At 44.1% G+C, this 22,433-nt stretch overlaps 1 protein-coding gene across 8 annotated transcripts in view; it reads left to right on the forward strand.

Moving 5' to 3' along the window:
- PPP1R12B (protein phosphatase 1 regulatory subunit 12B) overlaps positions 1–22,433 on the forward strand; it is a 125,954-nt gene that overhangs the window by 55,115 nt on the left and 48,406 nt on the right. For 4 of the 8 annotated variants that reach the window (XM_050911236.1, XM_050911235.1, XM_050911234.1 and 1 more), the window contains 6 exons: positions 311–393; positions 2,116–2,241; positions 7,540–7,725; positions 8,281–8,466; positions 21,610–21,700; positions 22,157–22,327. In XM_050911236.1, coding sequence (XP_050767193.1) covers positions 311–393; positions 2,116–2,241; positions 7,540–7,725; positions 8,281–8,466; positions 21,610–21,700; positions 22,157–22,327 — 843 coding nt within the window. The remainder of the gene's footprint in view (positions 1–310; positions 394–2,115; positions 2,242–7,539; positions 7,726–8,280; positions 8,467–21,609; positions 21,701–22,156; positions 22,328–22,433) is intronic. The other 4 variants (XM_050911240.1, XM_050911238.1, XM_050911239.1 and 1 more) reach the window with 1 other exon arrangement.

Below are 22,433 nucleotides of genomic sequence, written 5' to 3' on the forward strand. Positions count from 1 at the left end.
TTGTTGCAGGGGGGTTGGGCTAGATGACCTTTAAAGGTCCCTTCCAACCCAAACTATTCTATGATTCTCGAATTTATACGTAGTTCTAGTTAGAAGCTGCTTTTATTCACTAGCGTGCTCTTCAGGAAATCATTTTCAGAACTGATACTTTTATGCAGTGGTATGTGTTGCGCAAGAAAATGCCTTAAACCAGTTGTCCTTAGACAGGAGAATGCTTTCTTAGTTGAAATTTGAACGTGAGTTTAGTTGTCACTGAACGTGCTGGAAGTGTAACAGATGTGCAGTTGAAGTACTTCTTTTGCTTCACCAGGATAAAGACAACAAGAGCTATCTTGCCACAATAGCCCCCAGAAGACTAAGCAGTACGAGCGATATAGAAGAAAAAGAAAACAGGTGAGACTGAGCTTAATGCTCAGCTTCTGTCCTGTCGATAGTTCCTCCAGAATACCTTTTTTTCTATATTCATGCTTCATATATTTTCTCAGCAGTCCCAAGTACACGAGAATTCACGATATCAAGAGCTATCTCTGATCTATAAAAGTTCTGGTACGTTGCTTTTCATTTAGGTGAGCAGGGCAACAGGCTGGTTTCTCCACCCCTGTATTCGTACATATGTGGTCTCCATCCAGGAAACTAGATTTATGCATACTTTTTCCTTTTATCTGCAAGTGCCTCATTTTGTAGCTGGCACCTACACTTGTACTTCTGTCACTCGCTCAATAGTCGCCTTCAGTCCCTTTGTTCACACATCTGTCATTTTTTGATTCACTTGAGTTTGTGAACTTTCTCGGGTATGGAACTGTTTCCATTGCAGGGGCTGTTTTTACGGTGAATGTGTGTAGTTGCCCCTGGACAGAACCACAGTATAAATGGGATGAATATCTAGTATCTCGAGATATATTTGAGGAGCTAATCTCTACAAACAAGTTCTTCACAGTTTGTGCTAGAAGCAGGAAAACTTGAGCTCAGCCTCATTTCCAGCCACTTCCACAGTCGTGGTAGAAAGGCACATATAGAGAAGTCATTGTGAACTGTAATTGTTGTGAAGAAGTCACGGCAGATGACCACCCTGAGAGAATTTCAGCACAGTTTGAGATTCTTTGCTGATCTTTTGCTGGAACGTCCCTGCTGTGCTCTTGCTTAATCTCAGCCAGTCACTGTGATTTGGAGTTTAGCAGACAATTTGTGTCTGCTGATAAGCTTCAGCGGTTTTGGCAGTGGCTCCTATTGAGTGGCATATCCAGCTGACTGCTGATAAGTGTCCTTTGCTTGGTAAAGTAGGGAATGAGGAGAATTGGGCTGCATGAACAGATGGTGCCCAGACGTACTGTGTAGTACACATTTTTCGCAATATTCTTTCATTTCAAGACGGCTGAGTTTCACTTCACGGAACCCACGGGTGTCTGAAAGGGCATCAGCATGGACACGGCAATTGAAAAATGAAAAAACAATTGCAGGCTGACGAGTAAATGGATTTGCGTTGCATTACAAGCTCGAGGTCCTGTCCAAGACCAGAGAAGAATAGGACATACTGCCAAAGTGTATTAGGAAAAGGAGCCCTGATTTCAGATAACTATGATAAATAGGACTACTAGTAATTTATGGATAACTTGTCAAGTAGTTTTAGGTATTGCCAAATATTTTGTTTGCTGTTTTCTGCTGCTAAGTATAGCAAAGGATTTGCAATACTGAATTGCTTTACTGTCATTCCCTGGATACCTCCGAGAATAAAAACTTCCCCTGCAGTTGCAGTATCTGTCCGTTTATGCAATGTTGTTTGATGCAAGACGGCAGAGAGAATATCAAATGACGTTATTTAATATGTTAAATTACTTTTATGGACAATCTAAATTTCAATTGCAAGTTTTCTGACTGAAAAGGATCTTGTTCCTGTTTATGCAAAACATTACGTCACCTGGTGATTCTTAAGTAATGTAGCTGGCAATAACAGAAACTGATGTTAAGGCCAGAAGAGGCATTTCAGTGAGTTGTGTCACCTGTGAACAACGGTGCACGTAGGTGTAAGGGAAGGATTTGTGTTGTGGAACTGTAAAGGAGCCAAAAGCAGACTCCAAAAGCTTTTCTAAACAAACCTTGTGCTCTCTCCTGGATTAGAGAATCGGCTGTTAACCTAGTGCGGAGCGGCTCTTACACCCGGCAGCCATGGAGGGATGAATCAAAGGGAAACGAAGCTCCCCATTCTGGTGCACCTACTACCTACGTATCTACCTACTTGAAAAGGTATGTCCAATTCTGTCTTACATGGCTTCCCAGGCAGTCGGTTCTACTCTTAACGTGCCTCCCAGACTTCAGCCTCCTGCTTGCTGCTTGCTGCATCAGTGTAACCGGCCTTGGGACCCTCTTCTGCTGAGAGCAGGAAATAAAAGTTAAGATTTGCCAACATTTGTCATGCTAAATAGTAATTTTAAAGGCCATCATTTTTGTTGATTTGTAAATTGCTGAACTGGATTTAAATACTCTTGTTCACATAATTCAAATGCAAAGTGTTTTCTCAGTTTTATGCTAGTATTATGGTTAGATAATAAAACCAGAATTACTTTATTGTCTTTTTATGATCAATTACAGTGAAAGCATTGTTCAAATAGCTATTGACAGGTAAGTTGTAGCTTGTCTCTGATTTTGGTTTATATTAGTCCATGTTTATGGCATCATTATCAGAAAAGTGGCAGTGTTCTTGTGCATGACTTACAGCTCTTGCTAAGGAGTAAGGCTGGTGTCTCCAGCCATTTTCTTGTGGCAGTAAGGAAGCAGTTTCTGCACAGTGTATGTGAAGTTGTATAGCCTGATTGTTGGTAAACTAGCCAAACAGAATCAGGAAAGCAATCCTGTGCATAACTTCTCTAATTGGCAGTGTCTGTTACCCCTTTGGAAGGCAGAGGCTCGGTTTCCTTGAAGTACCAGATAATGGCTGTCTCTGAATGAGGTGAATGAATGCCCTGCTCTGTTAAGGCAAATAACACATTACTGAATTTTCATCTCAGCTGTGAGAAGGAGGATCAGCCCTTTGTGCAAGTACAGTGCCATCACCTCACCTTTATTTTAGCCAATACTGGAAACCATCAAAACAGCATGTATAAACATGTCACGCTGCAAAGCCATTTGATCTGTGCTTAAGGAAAAGGGCAGAAATATTTCAAGGTTTTAGATTGTGTTTCACCAAATTCTAGACCCTGAACTAAATAACTGTCCAGAAGATGGAACAATTGCTTGAGATATTTGGGAAGAGGCAGATTTTTTGTGCTCTAGTACTTATGCTGGTAGAGGTAAGTTGTGCTCGAGGATGTGTCTGTCCAATTGCTGAGCACATACAGACCCATTTCCACAAAAGGTGAAACAGGCACTTCAAGCAGTAGACTTCTCCTGATCTGCTGATCCATTCCAGTGACTTCACATCTATCCTGGGACATGATGACAGGCCAACCTCCATAGCTTGTCTCTCTCTAAAGGCAGTCCGACAAGCCGCAGCTGATTACATTGGAAAAATTTTGCCTCTTGCAGCTGGCATGCCTTAATGTTCCCTAGTCTGAGAGACAGCCTAGTCACTCACATGGCTGTCCGTTGAATTTTTACAAACATTGCCTGTTTATCTCAGCTAATCCAGAACCAGATTTAGTATTACATTCACATAGTTGTACTGTATTTCCTTGGTTAAACTGTACAGAGAGTAGCGAAGGTTTTGGCTGGCAGTGGTATTTCGCAAATACTGATTTCTTGTCACAAAGGCTGAATTCTGGCCTTTCATAGGAGAGTGTTGGTTTACAAGCAATTACAGAGAATAGCTTTGCCAGCTAGGAATAAAGAGTACTTTTTTTAAAGAGATCAATGGTTTTGCATTTTATGTACAAACAGTAAAATTGTGATCAATTTGACCTCTACCCTGTATGGTTTTCTGTAGGAGAGCACAGAGAAATTAAATATAATTATATTGAACCTCTGATTTCTCCAGCCTTTTGCATCAGCCTCTAAGATGAGGAAGGGAACCTGGTTGCCTGTTAAGGATAAGCTCTTTGTCATTTCCAAGTATTAAAACTCTGAACACAACTCCAAAAGATAAAAGCTTGTTCTGAGAGAGGAAGAATTAAAGTGAACATGACATACTTGGATGTTACTGAGAGAATGGACATCTGTATTTCCCCTTTACCTTAGCATTTAACTAATTTCCATAAAGATACCTAGTTATGTTCTATAAGTGCTTTATAGGACCCCCAAACAAAGAGTAAACAGCAGCAACAGATCATCTTAAGATGTTGAAAATGGCTTTTCTTCTAAAAGGGAACAAAATCACTTGCAGCAATGTTGCAAATGTTCTTCAGCTTTAGTTGAAGCAAATGTTTAAAGCTCTCTCTGCGATGGTAGTGACTGTCATCCATTCTGCTTTCTCTCTATGGGTGTACCACTAGCCCAAAAATTCACAGAACCCTGTTCTGACAGCCTGTTCTCCATTTTAGTGCATATTGGCCTTCAAACAGCCAGTTCACTTCGCCTGTATATTAAAGGATTTGGAGGAAAACTGGCATAGCAGATTGAATTAATTCAGCATCCTTCCTTTGACATCAGCCATAAGTGATACCTCACAGGAAGGGATCACACACACCAGAATGAAATCACTTTTTCACACAGTTAGTTTCTCCTTCATTTTACATATTTGCATATATGCCTTCATACTGATTTTGTTCACATAAAAACCATCACAGTGAGTCAGGCCAACAGTCCATGCAGTCCAGACTCTGTTTCTGACAGCAACTGGTTTTGAAGGACAAGTTGCAAAAGCTAGGATAACTTAAGAGCAGTCTTCCACCTCCCACACTCTCCTTGCTTCCAGCAATCATGAATTTAGGAGCCAGGGGTTATACTTAAGCATTGTTCTTAATAGCCACCACCGTGGCCAACTTCCATAAGCAAATCCTATTTTGATCTCTGCAATACCCTACGGCAGTGTGTTAAAAAAAAAAAGTTATGTGTTTTGTGCAAACCTTTTTTATTAGCATATGTGGAAGCTTTTGAAGGTTTTTAAGATTTTTGAATTCTACTTGCCTTAGCTGTTTTCAGAAGTATTTCTTTTTATTGATTTGAAATGTTGCTTTCCATTTCATTGCTCGTTCCCTGATGGTTATGTTACGGTGATTATGTTAGAGCACGAGTAGCAGTGTGTCAGTGCCTTTTTTTATTTCTAATGTTGAATTCTTTAGCATAAATTCATATTCCTCCCCTTTACAGATTCATATGAACACAGCTGTTAATTAACAAGATTCCCCGGCTAACCTTTTTCTTGCAATTTTCTGGTCCTGTTCAGATCAAATGTGAACAATCGAATAAATGCCCTAGAGTCCTCCTCAAACTGTGCAATGCCACCCATGCAAGGTGACAGGGTGGGGAGGTGAATTCCTGTAGAGCTGGAAATGCCTTGGCTCCCTTCTTGTGAGCAGGAGCGTGTGCGTGATGCCGCAGCACCACATTTCTCCGACCCGGGGCGTGTGTGTGTAGGAGTTGGCACAAAGCCATCACCATGCTCTTTTCCTCCATTCCTCCTCCTCCTTCCCCTCTCAGCTCCCCCACATCTCTGCTCTCCCAGGCACCTGGTGCTGCTTCCATCCTCTTGTCTCCCCTTTTCACCCATTGCCTTTCCCTTCTGAAAGAGACGGTCCTTGTCAGGTCTTACTTAATAACCCTCCCGTGTCCTCCCTTCCTGACCAAGTTCCTTCTCTTTTTTGCAGCCACCCCTCGTGCCCCACCCTCTCTGTTAGGCTCTCCTAGGACGGTGCCACATCAAGCCTGCTCCCCGCAGGGTTGCCACCACCTCTTCCCCTGCCGCTCCTCTTGTTCCTACCCCTGGCGCACGCTCCACTACCATCATCTCCTCAGTACACTCATTTCTGCAACTTCACGGCCGCTTGCTCTGCACGCCCACACCAGCCAGGCTTAGCTCCCCGCTCTCACCCATCTCCAGGGCTTGGCCTTTTCCTCCGGTGCAGAGAGCCAAGAAGGGAGGCACTTGCTTCCAACAGGACTTCCTGCTCCCCCGTGCTCCGGGCAGGGGCCAGCTTTCCAGAGGAAGCTTTGTTTAGGGTCCGGTGGAGGTTGCTACCTGGTGACAATAACTTGCTTGTTCCTTTGTGACCTGGATGTGGCAAGCAGCCATCAACTGAAGAGCCCAAATGTGAGGTTCCTCCCCGTGGAGGCCTTCTAGGATGCCCCATTCTCTCCTTTGGCTGTCTAGGGACCAGCTGCTTGTTCTGGGCTGGCTGGGGGGCCTTGGCATATAAAACTGATTTGTAAATTGGGTGCCTAAGCGAATTGGACTGGATCCTTCCTCCGACCTCCTGTCCTTGGCTGTTGTCCTGCCCCTTTCAAGTTTTATTTCAGCCTCGGGCTGCTCTGACTCTTGCTGTAGTGTTGACTTCCAGTTCCAGTGCGTTGTCCCTGGCTTTCCCATAAACCTGCAGCTCTTTGTTCCAGTCTGCTTTTCCTCTAGGTCAGCTTTTATTCCTGGTGCAACCACTTTCCTCCGTGTGCACTGGCATGGGAGTGATTAGGATGCCGGAGGTGAGAGGCAACCTTCCAGCCTTCCTAGCCTTTGATCCTGTAGACAGCCCAGTCTGACCAGTAGCAACCAGGAATACCAGTTGCTGGGAAAGGCGTGGCAGGGTCCTAGATCATGCATGCATGCTCCTTTGCTCTGTGCAGACAACGAGCAGCCTGTATAGCCTGTATATGGGGCTCTGGCACATGCAATAAGGAGGTTTTGCCAGATTTCATCGTCTGTTTTTAGAGGTGTGCAACTTGTCCCACTTAGGGTGGATTTTCTCTGAAAAAGTGAAAGGGTATGTCCTTGTATGAGAGCCCTTCCTCTTTTCTCCTGTCTCTTCTCCAAAGTATGAGCACTTAAACACGTACAGCTTTTCAGTAATAATGGTTTTAAGGGTTTTGTTTTAAACTGGCAAAATGTGTATTTGCCTTGCTCATTCTTCAGTATTTTTTGACAGTTTTGCTAGCTATTTTCCAGAAATACAGAGTTTGTGCCAAACATGCCTTAAACAAAATTAAAGCCTGAACTGATCATCTTTGCCAAAGCTTTAAGCCACTGAAAACAAGTTCTTAAACTGGGAGTCCTGGGCATCCTTAGGAGGTGATGCAGCCAGACCTGCTTATGTCACACTCTCCTTCCCTGCTTTAAGCAACCTCATCCTTGCTCATTGTTTCTACCTTTTCCCTGTACACAGGGGTGCTCTGTGTGCGCCGCTTTCACTGCGGTAGGGTTTTTCCCTTCCCTGATCTTCACCGATTCACCTCCACGCCGTTATTCCCTCACTGAAACTCAGCTGAGCTTAGCTAAGAGGGGTGCTGCTAGTGCTAGCCTGCGTGAGCGACCTGCAGCAACTCCGGTGTACTCTAACCTCCCTGCATACGTTTTGCTAAGATGTAATACTTGCTCCCTTTCCAGCTGAGAGCCCAGCTGGGGTGATGTTCTATTGAATATTTACTGTGCTCTGAAGGACGTGATTTTGTGATGTTTTACAGTGCTTCATTTGGTAGAAGTAGTGACCTCAGCAGTCCCTACATTTCAGCCAGTCGCAATACATCTCTAGCTACCTCACCCACTACCATTGATTCATCTACCTCATTGGGCACCCCGTGGCAACCTGTCTCTTCCTGTCCCACATCTCTCGGTGCGAACACTACTGCATCAGCCCGCCAATATACCAGGTAACGGCTCACAGCTGAGATAACGCTGCAGAAAATCAGCATTTGGGTTGGAAGTTCTGAATTCTGGAGTGGATTATGGATTGGAAGTGCGCTTCCAGGTGGGAAGCGCTGATAAGAAATCCCAGAATGGTTATGTTGGACAGTTTCAGTAGTGCGTATGCACCAGCAGGCAGTTAACAGCGAGTATGTGACCTTAGCTTCTTCGCTCACGGAGTGGTCCATTGTGCCCTCTCGCTACCCTGTTAGAGAGGCAGTGTGTTGCTCAGGCTGCTCTTGGGCGTTCAGTGTACAAGCTCTTGGAGTTCGTTCCTTCTGCTTATTCACCAGGTACATTTTCTAATCGTTTTTGCTACAAACAGGGATGTGAAGACTATGAATTCCTTCTGCTTATTCTTCTACAAGTTTTTAAAAACTCATTTTAATGTGTGCTGTTCTCTACAAAAACACGAGTCTAGAATGAGGAGAACAAACTGTCAATGCTCCCTCGAGGTGGCTGGTCTCGGTCAGCGGTTGAGTTCACTTGCTTTGCTTTCCATTATGTCTTCTCTATTTCAGAGCCCCTTTCAGGCAACAAACTGATTCTGCTGTAGAGAAAAATACAGAGGGCATCTCTGCTAGCACCCCCCTAGGTGTAATCACAAATCGTGCTATACTCGGCTCTGCTAATGGTATTGCGAATGCCGGTGCTGCCTCAACTACAGGAAAGGACTTCTCAGCTGAGGAAGCCAGGGAGCGCAGAAGGTTAGTGAGCAGAGTGCCGGTGTGTGTCGGTCCTCCTCTGGGATCAGGTCTCACGTGGTGATGATGGTGGGGGTGTAAGAACTGTTTCTTAGGTGCTACATGGAGTTACAGGCTGCTGCCCCTGCTCCATCTTAAGGTTTTGAACTGAGTCATCACTGGCTTGTAGGTTAAATTTAGTTTCATAATTTTCTACTTGTCTTTTCAGTGTCTCAGCCTTTTTCTTCAGTAGTCATCTCAGCCACTAATCTCAATTTCTAAGGCCTCTGTGTACAGAGGGACAGACAGCCCAGTAGCCACTTGCAGTAGGTTCTGTAACATGAATCCCATCCTAAAAAGAGTGTTGGACTGAGACGCATTCAGATAAAATCCATCCCTCTGATTCTGCTCAGCTAAGTTTACGTGTGCCGCGATGGAGACATCTTTGCACAAGTCCCCTAGATTCCCTCTGCAGTTAGTGGGGGAAAACATTCCTGGAGCGTGTAGATGTGCGATACAGGAGGAGATGGACTGCACTCTAGCAGCATGCATTTCTTTCGATTGACTACAAAGAAAGACTTAGCACAGAGGTAGAAGTCTGTCATGTACAACCAAGGCTATTCCAGCAGTAGCAGCATTTTGAATTACTCTGAATCTAGCTGGTGGTATCTCTTTCTTATCATATGATGTTATTTTAAGACTGGGGAAATATAAACCTGGGGTAGCCAGTGCTCGCTCTTTTCAAAGGAAATTTACCATGTGCATTTAAGTACAGAGTATCAAACGACCCGTATTTATTCCTGCCAACAGGTTAACTTTTGCAAAATCTGTCTCTTCTGATGGCATCAATGAAAGTACATGGTAATAAATAAAATGCAGCAATGAACTGTGTATTTCTAACTAGCAACGAGCTCATGGAGTGTTTTCAGTAATTAGATTCTTCCAAACTAAAATAATAACTTCTTAAAATACAGACGTTCCTGAGTGGAGATAGTACTGACATATTTTAAATGGCCTGAAGCCAAAGGATATGAAAAGCAGTAATGGAAATTATCAGCTTGCAAAGGTAAAGATGGTAGAGCTCAGCAGTGCCGTGTAATCTGCAGTCAGCCACGTGACCTCTCCCGTGGACGGAGGGCATGCTTGCTGCGGGCTTCTCTTTGCTTCAGCTGCAGCGGATCCAAGAAAGAAGGTGGTCTGTGCTATTTGGAAAAGACTCAAACTTTTAATGCTGTTTGGGCTTTTTTTCTTTTTTTCCAGAGCTAGCACAGGGAGTGCTTTGAAGGTATTGCAGGCATTCTGGATGAGCCACATTCATCAACTCTGTATGCAGGGACATAATTTGAAATAGCTACTGCAGAGTATCTTTGTCTGTAAGAACGCTTACATTTAATATTAGGAGTGTCTCTGTATGCTCCTTGTCATTTTGCTAGGGGTCAGTTGGCTTGGTGTCATTTGCAACTGAATTGAGATGAGCTGCCAAAAGATACTCCCGGTGCAAAGTGAGATTGTGCAAAAGAGGACAGAGTGAGTATTGTGCTTTCAGTTCACACTTCAGCCCCTTTCACAACAGTATCTCCATTTTGGCAAGCCCAGAATCAAGTTGCAGAAGCTTTAGATTTTTTCCCTGGAGAAGTGGGCTCCACTAAACCCACCAGACTTTTGGCACTGTCTGCAGACAGGGAACTTGACTGTGATGGTACTTGTAGATGCCCAAAAGAGCATCTATTAATATTACTGCATTAGCGTTTATTGCCGAATCAGTTTCTATAAATAATATAGAAGATCTGTTAAGTCTCCTGCATTTTTATGAGAGAACCATCTCCTATGAATTATGGTAATGTAAAGAGAAACACCAGAAAATTCCTCCCACCTTTAATTGATGCTTTGAAACTACTGAGAGGAAAAAAGGCACAGCAATGATGCATTGTGCTTGTGGGTGGAGGAAACCTTATTTATGAATGTATGTTCTAACAGCAGGATATACTGACTGGGGAACTGCCTGCACATTTTGAACTAGGAAGCATGGACCTAGAGAAACAGGAGAGGTAACCTAAATGGGAAAAGCTTATTTTGGAAGGAGACCAATTCCAGTAAAATAAAATAAAAAAGGAAAATGGCAAACAGTTGTCAGGGAAGCACTATATGGATTTCAGTTCCCACCGGCAGCTGTTGCAGTAGCATTTGGTCTGCTTCAGTGTTTCCAAAGCTCCAGCTTTCTCTTAGCAACAAAAACATAAACAAGCTTATCATCTAATATTAGATCACAGGGATGTCTCCTAACTTGTGGCCTTAAATTATCTGCGTGAAGCCAAAAGGTTAAAGCAGAAGAGACTGCTGGGTCTGGGGAGGAACAACTAGCAAAGTGCTCCGGAGTGCCGTTCTGCATCCTTTGGTGGCCAACAAGGCTTACCCTGGCCCACTGTAGCGTTTCATCCGTCGTGTTTCACCTGCTGCTTGTTTGCTAGCTAAATTGGTCAGCAAATGCTCTAGTAGCTGGAGAATAGTGTGAATCATGCTTCATGTCGTTACAAGGGGGAGGAAAAAAAAAAAAAAAAACACAAAAAAACAGAAAAGGCAGCACAGGAGAAATCAGTTTGGAGGAATGCAATGCAGTCTGTCTACCTGGAGGACCATAGCAAATCGCTGCCTGGTGTTAGAGCCATATGTCTTGGACGTTCAGCCAAACTGCTGCCGTGCATATTTACATGTACCCAGCTGCACATTCAGCCTCCCTTAATTCCGCTGCAGCACTGCAGTGTGCTGATGCTGAGAGGCTGGAAACGTGCCATCTTCCAGAGTCAATATTTTTGCCAGGCAATTTCTTTTTCTTTTTCACGGGAATTTTGGAGCCACTGATGAACATTGCTGTTTGGCCATTCTGATGATCTCCTGCCAGCGTCAAATTGTCTCACATTGCAAATGCATTTGTCCAGCTGAACTCAAAACAGCACTGGCTCTGCTAAGGGTGAATTACAAGCGCGTGGATGCTGTGCTTACAGTATCTCACGTAGGCCTTGTTCTTCCTGGTGCAAAACTAACATCCTTTTGGTTTCCGCTTGGTGCAAGCAGGTGGTGGGGACTCTGGGCTGGGGGTCCTGTTGCTTGCAGCCCACTGCTGGATTATCCACCTTCATCCGGGATGACAGCGGCCTCTAGTGCCACCAAAAGCTCCTTTGCAAGTTCATCTGCGACCTTGTCCATATAGTTTCAGTGCAGGGCTCTGTGGTCACATCTTTTCCTGGGAGTCTGACGCTGCAGCCCTTCTCGAGAGGGTTCCTTGTGTCGCAGGCTCCCTGCGCGCTGGAGGCTGCTTGGAGCTGCGTCCCCTGTGCATGGAGAGGGGTCTGCGAGAGATCTTGCCAAGCTGGGACGTGTCTTGTGCCACGAGACATCTGGAGCTGAAAGGAAGGTCTGGGGGGGGGTCTGGGTCTCACTGAAGCCTTTCATATTACATGAAAGCTTTGGTTCCCAGAACAGATTGAAAGGCTACCATGCAGCCCACAGCTCGTGGGTAGCTGTCACGTGGGGTAAGACAAGCTTTGCCTGGGAACATCTGAAAGGCAAGTCTGTGTTCTCAGCTGTGTGACCAGTTTAAAAGGACACTCCTGAATTTGAAATCTGGCCTGTTTTTGTAAGAATTAGGATATTAATTTGTCCTTCCTCTTCCCCGCCTCCCCCCCGGCCCCGCCACTTTGTTTATACAATTGCATTCTGCAATTGTATTTGTTCTTCCTGTTCCTCGGGAAGGTTCCAGCAAGGTGGTAGCGCTTGCCATCAGGCAAGCTGTTAGAGACAGGAAACACATCTCTCTCTTCCTTATTTTTGAATATATTCTGACCAGTTTCTGAGATAAATCAAGAATAGGAGTGAGGTGGCCTTGTTTTCTTAGCAGCTTTGGGGCTGACGGCTGTGCTCAGCCTGGCTTCTTGCCCTCTAAAGTTTCCCCTAGAAATGTTTTTCAGATGAAGAAAGTTCACTGACATGCAAGGTAAATGTGTCTAGCAAACATTTCTCTTCTCTGCTTCATTCCCAAGAGGAATTTATTTTTCATTCTTCGTTCCTTCATTCTAAGGATCCAGCTGCTAATTATAGTAGCATATATTAATAATATATTAATAACTGAATCCTCCTCCACCAGTACTGTTAGATGAACAGTTTCTGGCAAGTCCTTTTACCTCGTGATTCTTGTCCTGTCCAAATTCAGAGCATGGCTCCTCTAGGGTGAGCATGGATGCCCGATATGTCTGTTAACCCCTATTATCTGACAAAAAAAAAAAAAAGAAACCCTGATCTCTGTAAAAGTTAAACTATGGGATTTGCATTCAAGGGGTATTTAAATGTCACTTGAGAGGAACTGGTAGAAAAAGCTGTGAGCATTATCTCGCTACCACCTTGGGGTTTTTTCAGTAGTATTTGACTCTCTAATCCTTATCACTGGCTGACGTAAAGCTGAGTGGTCTTAATTCTCCTGGGAAAGATCCCTGGGGAAGCAGAGTGGCGGCGATACTCGTGCAAGGCGCTGCTGCATGGCAAGGGACAGCTTCCTGTCCACACTACACAGTGGGCAACAAAAAGTTAAGAGGTCTCTTGTGAAGAACTGAACAATCATCTGGCACCTGCTGTTGAAAGCATTTATCTGCCATGCTTCTGCAGTTAATCTCTTTCAGATAAAGTTGTCCTTTTTTTAAAAGGCTGCTGGTGCAGATGACGTGGGAGGGCAGGAATTCTGCTGGCTGTCGGATTGTCCATGTTGGGAAGAGGCGAGATTGCTCCTGCTGTATCAGAAATCAGGCTGCATTTTTATTTGGAAAAAGGTCGAGGTGTGGGATGGGGGTGCTGAGCCTTGTTTCCTGTAAAGAAGGCGAGCAGGTGTGCTGCTGCGTGCTCAGCTGCCGACTGACTTTATCCAGTGCTCAGGGGAAGGGCGGGGGGGGATATTTTGGCATTTGCTTTGGGCGGAGGAGCCCAGGCTGTAGGTTGGCCTGCTAACCCGAAGCAGGAATATATGCGGGATCCTCCAGGAATGGTCAAGGAAACGAAGCAGGGACCACTTGAGCTAACCAAGGTAAAAGAACTGCAGCTTGACAGCATGGAGCAAGCAGAAGGTAAAACTGCCTTTCCCCATCCCTGTCTTCATGCAAAATTTCTGTGCGATTCCTCTTTACTTACTAATCGTAACCACTGACATGTTTCATGTATTTAATCCTTGTGTCTAACAGCACATTTGTCTAATGGCAAGTTCTGCAGCCGGGGCTCCAGCTCCATCTGGGCACCGTGACCTGGATGTGCAGGGTCTGGGCATTTACTAACTTCGACATGTTCAAATACTCCTCTGTGTCCAAAAATGGCTGTTAAACTAAAGAACGTACCCAAAATATTTGTGGAGACGCTGTGTGATGGTACAGCTGAGAGCTAATTTAGCATCAAAATCAGCTATTCTGTTAAATTCTTTGCTCCACAGCACCGACCCGTGGATGTTACGGGTGGAGAAGCCAAGGAAGCCAGGTAGCCACCCTGGGATTTCTATAGGAAAAGTTTTTGAGCAAACTTAATTAATCTTCTGTCCTCGAGAATAGTGGACACTTGAAATTGAACCAAAGCCACTGCCACATGCTAAGAAATTGCAGTCTTAGCTCAGTAGGAAATGGCAATCTTTTATATGTGATGGATATTCAGTGATGTTTTCTGTAATTCAGCTGGGGCTGATTCCTGACCGTCTCCCTTGAAATGGCTCGGGCATCTCTTCCGTGGCTGCTGCCGCGAGGTGGCGGTCGAAGGCTGCTTAGGTGTGCTTGCCAAGTGAGCATTTCTCCTCCGGTTTATCTAGTTCAAGAGCTGAACCTTCTTTATCACCGTCAAGTTTTGGTTTTGTTTTATTTTTTAGTTGCAAAAGGCAATTTCCCAAATATTCAGATTTTTGCCGAGTGAAATTCTTTTTTTTTTTTTTTTTTTTTCTTTTCCCTCCAGGGATTTCCTGCCCTGTTTCAGACTGTGTAAACTAGCTTTTGGGAAGGCTGTAATAGGTCTGCTTGAGGTTGTTTAAAATGTCAAGTTGTGTTGGCTCACCTGAAAATGAGAAGGAGAAATACTGATAGAGGCAGGACACTCGCATCTTTGCCTCCATTTCGTTCATCAGCTGGCAGGAGATGGAGTTTCATCCCGCTCCGTTTCATGCAGCAATTTTTTTAATGCAAATACTCAGCCTCTGAGGACTGCAGACAGTAGTGCCCGTTGTTCCATGTCACAGTGACAAACTGCTCGGTGTTGTATATTGACACCTAATGTCCTATGCTGAAGACAAACCAATTCCAAAATATTCCAGCCTGGAAAGCTTTGCGCTTGTGATGGTCACAACTAATGCATTCGGTAACTAAGGGGAAGTTCGGTAGGGAAAAGGTGTTGCTGGCTTGCTTTGGTTTGTGTTTGCAGCACTCTTCGCTTTTCCCTTGCAGAAAAATTTCCTGGATTGTTTTTTTGTTTTTAAACAAGTACGTTTTCCCTTTTCCTGGAAGAGCTTTAAAGGTCTAGGTTCACAGCAACAGCAAGCCTTCTCCAGACGAGGTAGCCAGTTTAAGGAACGTGATCACTGTGATGTTTGTTGCCTTTTCACCTTTTACCATGATGCTGAATGGCATTAATTACTGCAAAGGGGTAACATTGATCATTTAAAAGCTTCCAATCCACATGCTGTCTTCCCTAGCCCCAACCTTTGAATTCTCAGTAGGTACCAATGCTGTATTTTCCTCTTCTGGCAGAGAAGGTCCAGAGCACGTGGGGCTGAGAGTGAGCAGGGCTGTGTTCCCACCTAGGTCTGCAATTAGAGCTCTACTCACTTCTTTGTATTGCAGTAGTCCAGCCTGCAGAGGAGGTGCGTTGAGCTAGCTGCCGTAGGAATACAGCACAAAAGGAGCAGCTCTGCTTTCTGAAGGGCATACAAAAAGATGCACATGGGCAGATGGGAAAGCACACGCAAAATCCTCAAGAGCTGTATGATGGGAAGTATTCTGAGAGCATCAGCTGCCATACGTGTAACCTCAACCCATTGTAAACATCACATCAAAGCGTGAGTTTTGAGGAGGGATAAAGGGTACTTGTTGTTTTGATTAACAAGTGACAAAGATCACAAGCCTCTTAATCTCTCGGATCAGCACCTGAACATGTTGAGCAAAGCAAAGCTGTTGCAAATAAAGAATTTCGTCTTCTGCTTGTTAACCTGCTAATCATACTGTAAATAGATGATTGAAATTCAGACATTTAAACTTTCATGAGTTGAGAATTCACAGTCCAGATTGAAACACAATGACAGTTCACAACAGCCAGGACTAACTTGAGAGAGAAAAGCAAAGGCCTGAAAATGGTGAATACTCAGCCGAGCCTTTTCGAGCCAGCTGTGAAACGCTTTAAGAGCATGATCCTGTTATCCCTTTGTCCTCAGCTTATTTAATAACTCAGCATTGTCTGGCTGTCACTCCCCTCATTCCCAGCTCCAACACTTGCAGAGTCTGACACGTTATCCTTCTCTCCTGCCTGTTGAATGGTCTTCTCAAATTATAGTCAGCCAACTTTTCATGGCAGTTTCTCTAATGAGTATTTTCAGTTGCGGTGGGCTGATGCGCAGAACATGTTAGCACAGGGATAAATACAGTGAAGAACTGAAACCTGTTGCTTGCTTGGATGAGAGAGCAGGAAAGTTACTTTTCCTGACTGTTTCCATGTAATTGTCAATGATTGACTTGCTGCTGGGTACATACTTTATTATCTAACTTAAGGAATTGTATTTTGGGAACTGCTGTCAGCATTGTTGCCTGCAAAACTTGCACTTGCTTCTCTTCCCTCCCCCAGCTTATAGATAGTTTCTTAGCTAATGGCAAATTTCCAGTTTGTAGGAATGCATTGCTGGGATGCTGTACTTTTCCAATTGTTTCCAGGGGAGCAGTATCAGTACTTGAGGCTTTTGCTGGGCTTTTTTTTTTTTCTGTCTTCCTTTTTTCTGTGTGTTTGTATATATATAAAACATACATATATATATGTGTGTGTGTGTGTATGAGAGAGAGATGTATGATAAAGATTTTTTAAAATACTGCAGTGTTTGGAATAGGGATATTGTACTCTTAAGAACAGCTATTTCAAACATTTTAAAGTCTGAATATCTGTAAGGCTTTCCATATGCTGAACGCGCCTTCTTGTGTGCAGGAAGCCAAACCTGTGCCTGGCTCCCCTTACTCATATTATCCAGATCTGGAACAACCAAAAGTCTGTCCTGGCTTCCAAGAAAACTGTCGCTATAGTTTCTAGTCTAGTGAGTGCAGTTCAGAGTCGCTCCTAAACTCGCGAGAGAATTTGGGCTGAGATGAGAGCAGTCAGAGGGGCCAGCAGAGCAGCTCCTGCCCACGGCAAGCTTTTCTCTAGAAGAGACGCATCAAGCATAGCCCCAGTTCACAACCAACAGTTCTGCATTTGCAGAGACCAGACGCCCTAGGGTTACTGTCTGCCAACTCGTATTCTTACTGCGCTTGCTACGGGAACACGGGTTTATTGGAGAAGGACCTGATGGGGATGGAGGGAACCCATCGTGGCCCACTACAGCTCATGGGGGTGTGTATCTCAGTTTTTGGTGTGCTGACAGCAAGACAAAATGCCTTGAATCCACTTTGACAAGAGGGCAGCTGTAGCATTTAACGAACATTTAGCTTCCACATTTGTTGCCAAGTTTTGACACGTGTAGGTGAGTGTCTTTTAGGCAAGTGCTTTTCCAGTGCTGGGTCACTGAAGTGTGAAAATGTAAAACTTCAAGTTTTACACATTCTTGGTGTTCCTTCTGGGACTGGGTGATGTTGTTCTGCCAAAGGACTCTGCGTGGTGGTAGATGGTGTTTGCCACAAACGCTTCAATCTCTAAGTGCTTGAAGGAGTTCAGGAAGTCAGGAAAGGAGACCAGCATTGTAAAAAGATTATCAGAAGCTTCTGTGCTTCTTGGAGAAATTCATCGTCTGTTCTTGTTATCTGTGCACCAATTAACAAGGGATTGTAATTTCTTTTTCTGCATCATTCACCCTTTACTTCGGAGGGGTTTCTCTCCACAATATGTTCTTTTTTTTTTTTTCCCTCTGGCAAAGGTTCTCTACCATACAGATTTGCTCTTGTATTCCTGGTTTACCAGCTTGTATATCCAGGCTTACTATTGCCCTGTTTTGAATCTCCCCTTCTATTAGTATTTAATTGCGGCTCCTTTTGCCTTGAGATGGTGATGAGTAGTTGGGATCCATCTTTGTGTTGCACTGTCCGGATTAAAAGAGTGAATAAAGAAAATAAGTGTTTTCTTGAAAATAGGAAGAATTAAGTGGGAGCCAGATTCATCATTCAATTCCCAGCTTTATTCTAATGCACGAATCAAAAGCTTGTAGCTCTCTTGTGGCAGCAGGACACACTTGTCTCTGTCTCTGGGAACTATAAACTTCTGCAGTGTTTTTGCTGACTCTCACGTACACATCTCTAACAATTTATGTTCTGCTGCTTGTACTTGCAACCAAAACTCTGGGAAAAATCTGTTCTGCTTTATGCGTGCCTTGAACTTGGCGTGATGGCTGCTCTTATTTCATGTATTTCTCAGAGAAATCTTATTGCAAGAAAATACAACGCACAGGACCATTTCTTTGAAGATCTGCTTGGATCATGTGATATTTGCTTGAATTAATAGGATGACATAGATCCCGTGCTTTAGCAAGCAATATGTTTCTTGAAAACGTAATTAAATACTCTGTGGATTGTTTACAGACTGCCTCGTACCCATTTGCTGTCTGTCCCCTGCAGCTTGCTGTGATCTGCAATTTTTCTGCTTTGGAGAGCAGTGTGTTGCTCTCCGTCATCCAGCTCAGCCTTGCTTTGTGGCTGCATCAGACTTGCCATCTCCTTGCAGTGAATTTGTTCTCTCTTTCTTTCTTCCATTCCATTTAGCACACTCAAGTCTCTTAAAATTCAGCTTGTAAGTGAAGTGAAGCATCACCTAAAATTGTAAAATCAGTCTTTACCCTCCCTCCTCCCCCCAAAGAAAAAACCAAAACACAAAAAAACCCCACGTAGAGGAAAAATGTGATTGAATTGCCAGCAGGTATGGTGTCTGCTGTTTGCATTTGAAATATTTACAGCACGACCACCTTCTTTCATCACCAGAAAAAGGCTGTAGCTGGTTACTCGGAGAAACCAGCTATGTCACTGTGCAGTGGCTCTGCTGACTTGTTTCAGAAAATCCAGTTATCTCATGCTTGTAAAATGGCTTTGGGTGAGCTCCAAGAAGTGGGGAATTGTGTAAATGGAAAGAAACCAAAAGTTAGCAATCGATAAAGGCTGCAGCCCAAACTGAGCCACTCTGACTTGCAATTGTGCTTGTCTGAAGATTAAGTCACTGTTACAGGTTGGAGACCCAAAATTGCTAATGATGTTTTAACATATTCCTATTTTTATATAAATTCTAGGAGAGCAGAGGAAAAAAGTCTGGGAGAATGACAGGGTAAGAGACACAAAATGGTTTTTCTCTTGCTGTATCCATACACTCCTGTATGCAAAGCTGTAGCTAAACACTGAAACGAGGGACATCCTGCAGCCTTGCTGCGCTCCTGCAAGCCTGCCTCTTGTGACCCTGCCGCAAGCCCTCCTCCTGGCTCAGCAGCAGCATGCCCAGCCTCCTGTTTAGTAGCTGGTGCTGACCTGTTCAGCGTGGATTTGCCTAACCTTTCTTGAAACTATTTTGAAAATCTGTTTTGTCCTCTCTCACGTCCTGTGGCAGGGAGTTCAGTAGTATTTTCTTTTGTGTGCAAAAGTACTTCAGCTGCTGTAAGCATGACCTCGTGTTGCTCACGCGTACCAGGAGTGTTCCTGAGCAAGCACAATGTGGCCCACTGCGTACGTGCTGTTGTATGAGCCGAATTCCTCCTCAGGCAAAGGCAGGTCTCATCTTTCCTCCTCTTATTCCTGTCCTATGTATGTAGCTCCTACACGCCTGTGTCCTCGTTGCAGAGTATGAGACGTAAATTCCACTGATTCAAAGCTGTTGCAGTAAACTGCCCACCTTACTTAGCTACAAATTTACTTGGTTTATATGTTTCAGGAACTATTGGTTTTTTTTACTACTGCTCTGAACTTAATTTGCAGTATATTTTGCAAATGCGTTCTTCCTGTAGGTGGCTTATTACTTCTGGATGCTGTGCAAATAGCAGCTATTCTACTTGTGTCAAAAGCTGCAGAAAATGCTTATTGTTTCCTTAATGTGCCATTACCTGGGTAGCACATATGCGCTGCATAAAGGAGAGCAGAAGAGAACTCCTTGTCTGCAAAATCAGGAGTTGCACAGCTTTCACTCATCAAACAGCAGCTTTTTTTGTTCGTGAAACAGCGAATTCTTGGGAGGCTATCATCCCTCTGAATTTTAGGCGCTTCCCGTGTTGGCGTATCCATCACAGCTAGTGTGTCTGTCTGGATAATCAATGGGAAGAAATGAGCTCCTCTGCAATGCATTCACATGATCTGTGCTGGAGGCTCTTTCTGAGGGTGATAAATTGCACCCTGGAAGTGCAGTTCAGTGAGCCTGGCCAGCTCGGAGGTAGACATCTCCATTGTAGCCAGCTCCCAGGGCATGATTCATCTCCTCCAGCAGTCTGCAGTGCAGGCACCTCCAGCACGGACGATCGATCCTTTGCACTCTCCTTGTACTCTTTGGAGATCAGGGGAGTTCGTTCAGGGAGTTCGTTCGGGGCATGATTTATCAGGTCAAATACTTACACCGGTTTTCGGTGAGAAGACTCTCACGTGTGCCCCACCAACGCCTGAAGAAGTGCAAGGTGACTAGCTCCCATGGACGTGCCTCCAAATACTTCGAGGAACCCCCCGTTAAGTGATGTGTCTCCGCTGAGCGCTGGAGGTCAGTCTGCATTTGGCTGCACAGCTAAATCGGCGCTGAGCACAAGATTGTGAAGGTGGATAAAAGCCATCGTGGTAGCTGATTTTAGAATGATCTAGATTTCCTGATTCTTTGAGGTTTTGTCATAGTGCAGGAAAGTTAGTAATCTTTCTAATAAATGTCTTAACTTACTGGATCAGATGCAAAATCTGTTCAGCCCATTACCTTTTCCGTGAAAGTGGTCTGTAGTGGAGAACCAGGAAAAGAGTCCAAGGACAAAGTAAGCGTATTCTTTGATAGACCTTCATCCCTCACTTGGCTAATTATTCTTCGAACATATCTAGATCTTTGATCCTCTGTTAACCTGTGGCAGTGATAGACCTACAAAAGGACATTTCAGGCACCCTCGTCCTTGTACAGTGAGACGGTGTTAATAATCATTCCCTGTTAACCAGGCTGAAGAGTCCAATCTAATTAATCTTTCCTAAGATGGAAGCCACTCCACCAATACGGAAATCAGACTTACGGCGATCCCCGACTGCGGGAGCGCTAACGAATTCCTCCCCAGTTCCTCCACAGTGAATGCCAGGGCAGAGAGTTCAGTTTATGTATTTTCATGTGAATAATTCTTTTGAAATCTCCCAGGTTTAATGAAGTCTAGTAGTGACCGGCTCTGTATTTTAACTGTGCATTTTTCAGTATTAAGGAGCTCTGTTTACTCCGGTGTGTGAAGGTCATTTCTTTAATTTCATAGCTTTTTTCAAGGTGTTTTGTCTTTATAAGATGCCTGCAGTTCAGCTGGTTTCTAGCATGATGGGATTCATATTGATGAAGACAGCAGATTGCAGGAATATGATCATGAATATAATGACAGGAAGGAGGGTCTGAGGAATGTGCCAGTACAGAATTTCTGTTCCCGAGATCTTTATCTGAATGAGAGGTGGTTTGTGTTTTTTTCCCCTAATGATGCAATGACATGGAACGGAGCAAATAATATATGAAATAGTTGCACCTTTTTTAACAGAACATGTCCAACACTAAAGAGTTTATTTAGAGAATCTAGGGAGAATAGAATACGAGCATTTGTGTATCATATGCTCATAGGAAAGTTGTCCCAAAGCAGAAGACAGTAGTCTTGGTAAATGGAGCTAAAATGATTTTTGTCCATATGAAAGAGAATAATATCTCAGCTCAGGAGCTCGCAGAGACAGGAAGGCAGAGCATCTGTTTTTATTTTAACCTCTTCTGCCCTTTTTTTTTTTTTTTTTCCAGGTCATATCTGACTCCGGTGCGGGATGAGGAAGCAGAATCACTGAGGAAGGCACGATCCAGGCAGGCCCGGCAGACTCGCAGGTCTACGCAGGTAAAGAATGGAAATACTCATGTTTGTGTGTAGGATGAACAGAGCTGATGAATAGAGAGGCAAGATTTTCTTTTGCTCTTACATTATTACTTAGGACGAGGGGCTTGTCTACCCTCACACTGTGTTGGAGAGGTTCTGGAAAAAGTTCCTGCAAACAATTATTAGAAAATACTCCCCCAAGCATACACAAGTTAGATTTCAAAGCTCTCATTTCTGCAGTATACCTGCCTTTTAGTTTGTAGCTTGATCACGTATATTTGGGTTGCTTTGAGTCAGTGATTATGTCGGTACACTGAGAAATGTGTTAAAGGCAACAGAATTCTTTTCTTTCTGTTAGCATAGAGATGAAACATTAGCCTGGCCAGGTATAAGCCTGCTGGGCATTTCAAACTGACCTGGAAGACTTCAAATCTAATTGCATAAATTTAAAAATTCTCTCTTTTACTTTCTCTCCAGGGCGTGACACTGACAGACCTTCAGGAGGCAGAGCGAACCTTCAGCCGGTCACGGGCAGAGCGGCAAGCTCAGGAACAGCAAAGCGAGAAAGCTGAGAGCACTGAGCCTGCTGAGGACAGCAGTGAGAGGCAGGAGAGCCGGTCACGGTGGAGCAGAAATACAGATGAGGAGGTGATCCTCCTGGCCTCAGTTCTCATTGTTTCAGAGTTAATGAAACCATTTAGGATAGCTGAGATCAGGAGAAATTCTTTTGGGGATGTCTGTTTATTTTAAGGGG

The sequence above is a fragment of the Gymnogyps californianus genome, chromosome 27 (assembly GCF_018139145.2).
Source record: "Gymnogyps californianus isolate 813 chromosome 27, ASM1813914v2, whole genome shotgun sequence".
In the NCBI taxonomy this organism is placed as follows: domain Eukaryota; kingdom Metazoa; phylum Chordata; class Aves; order Accipitriformes; family Cathartidae; genus Gymnogyps; species Gymnogyps californianus.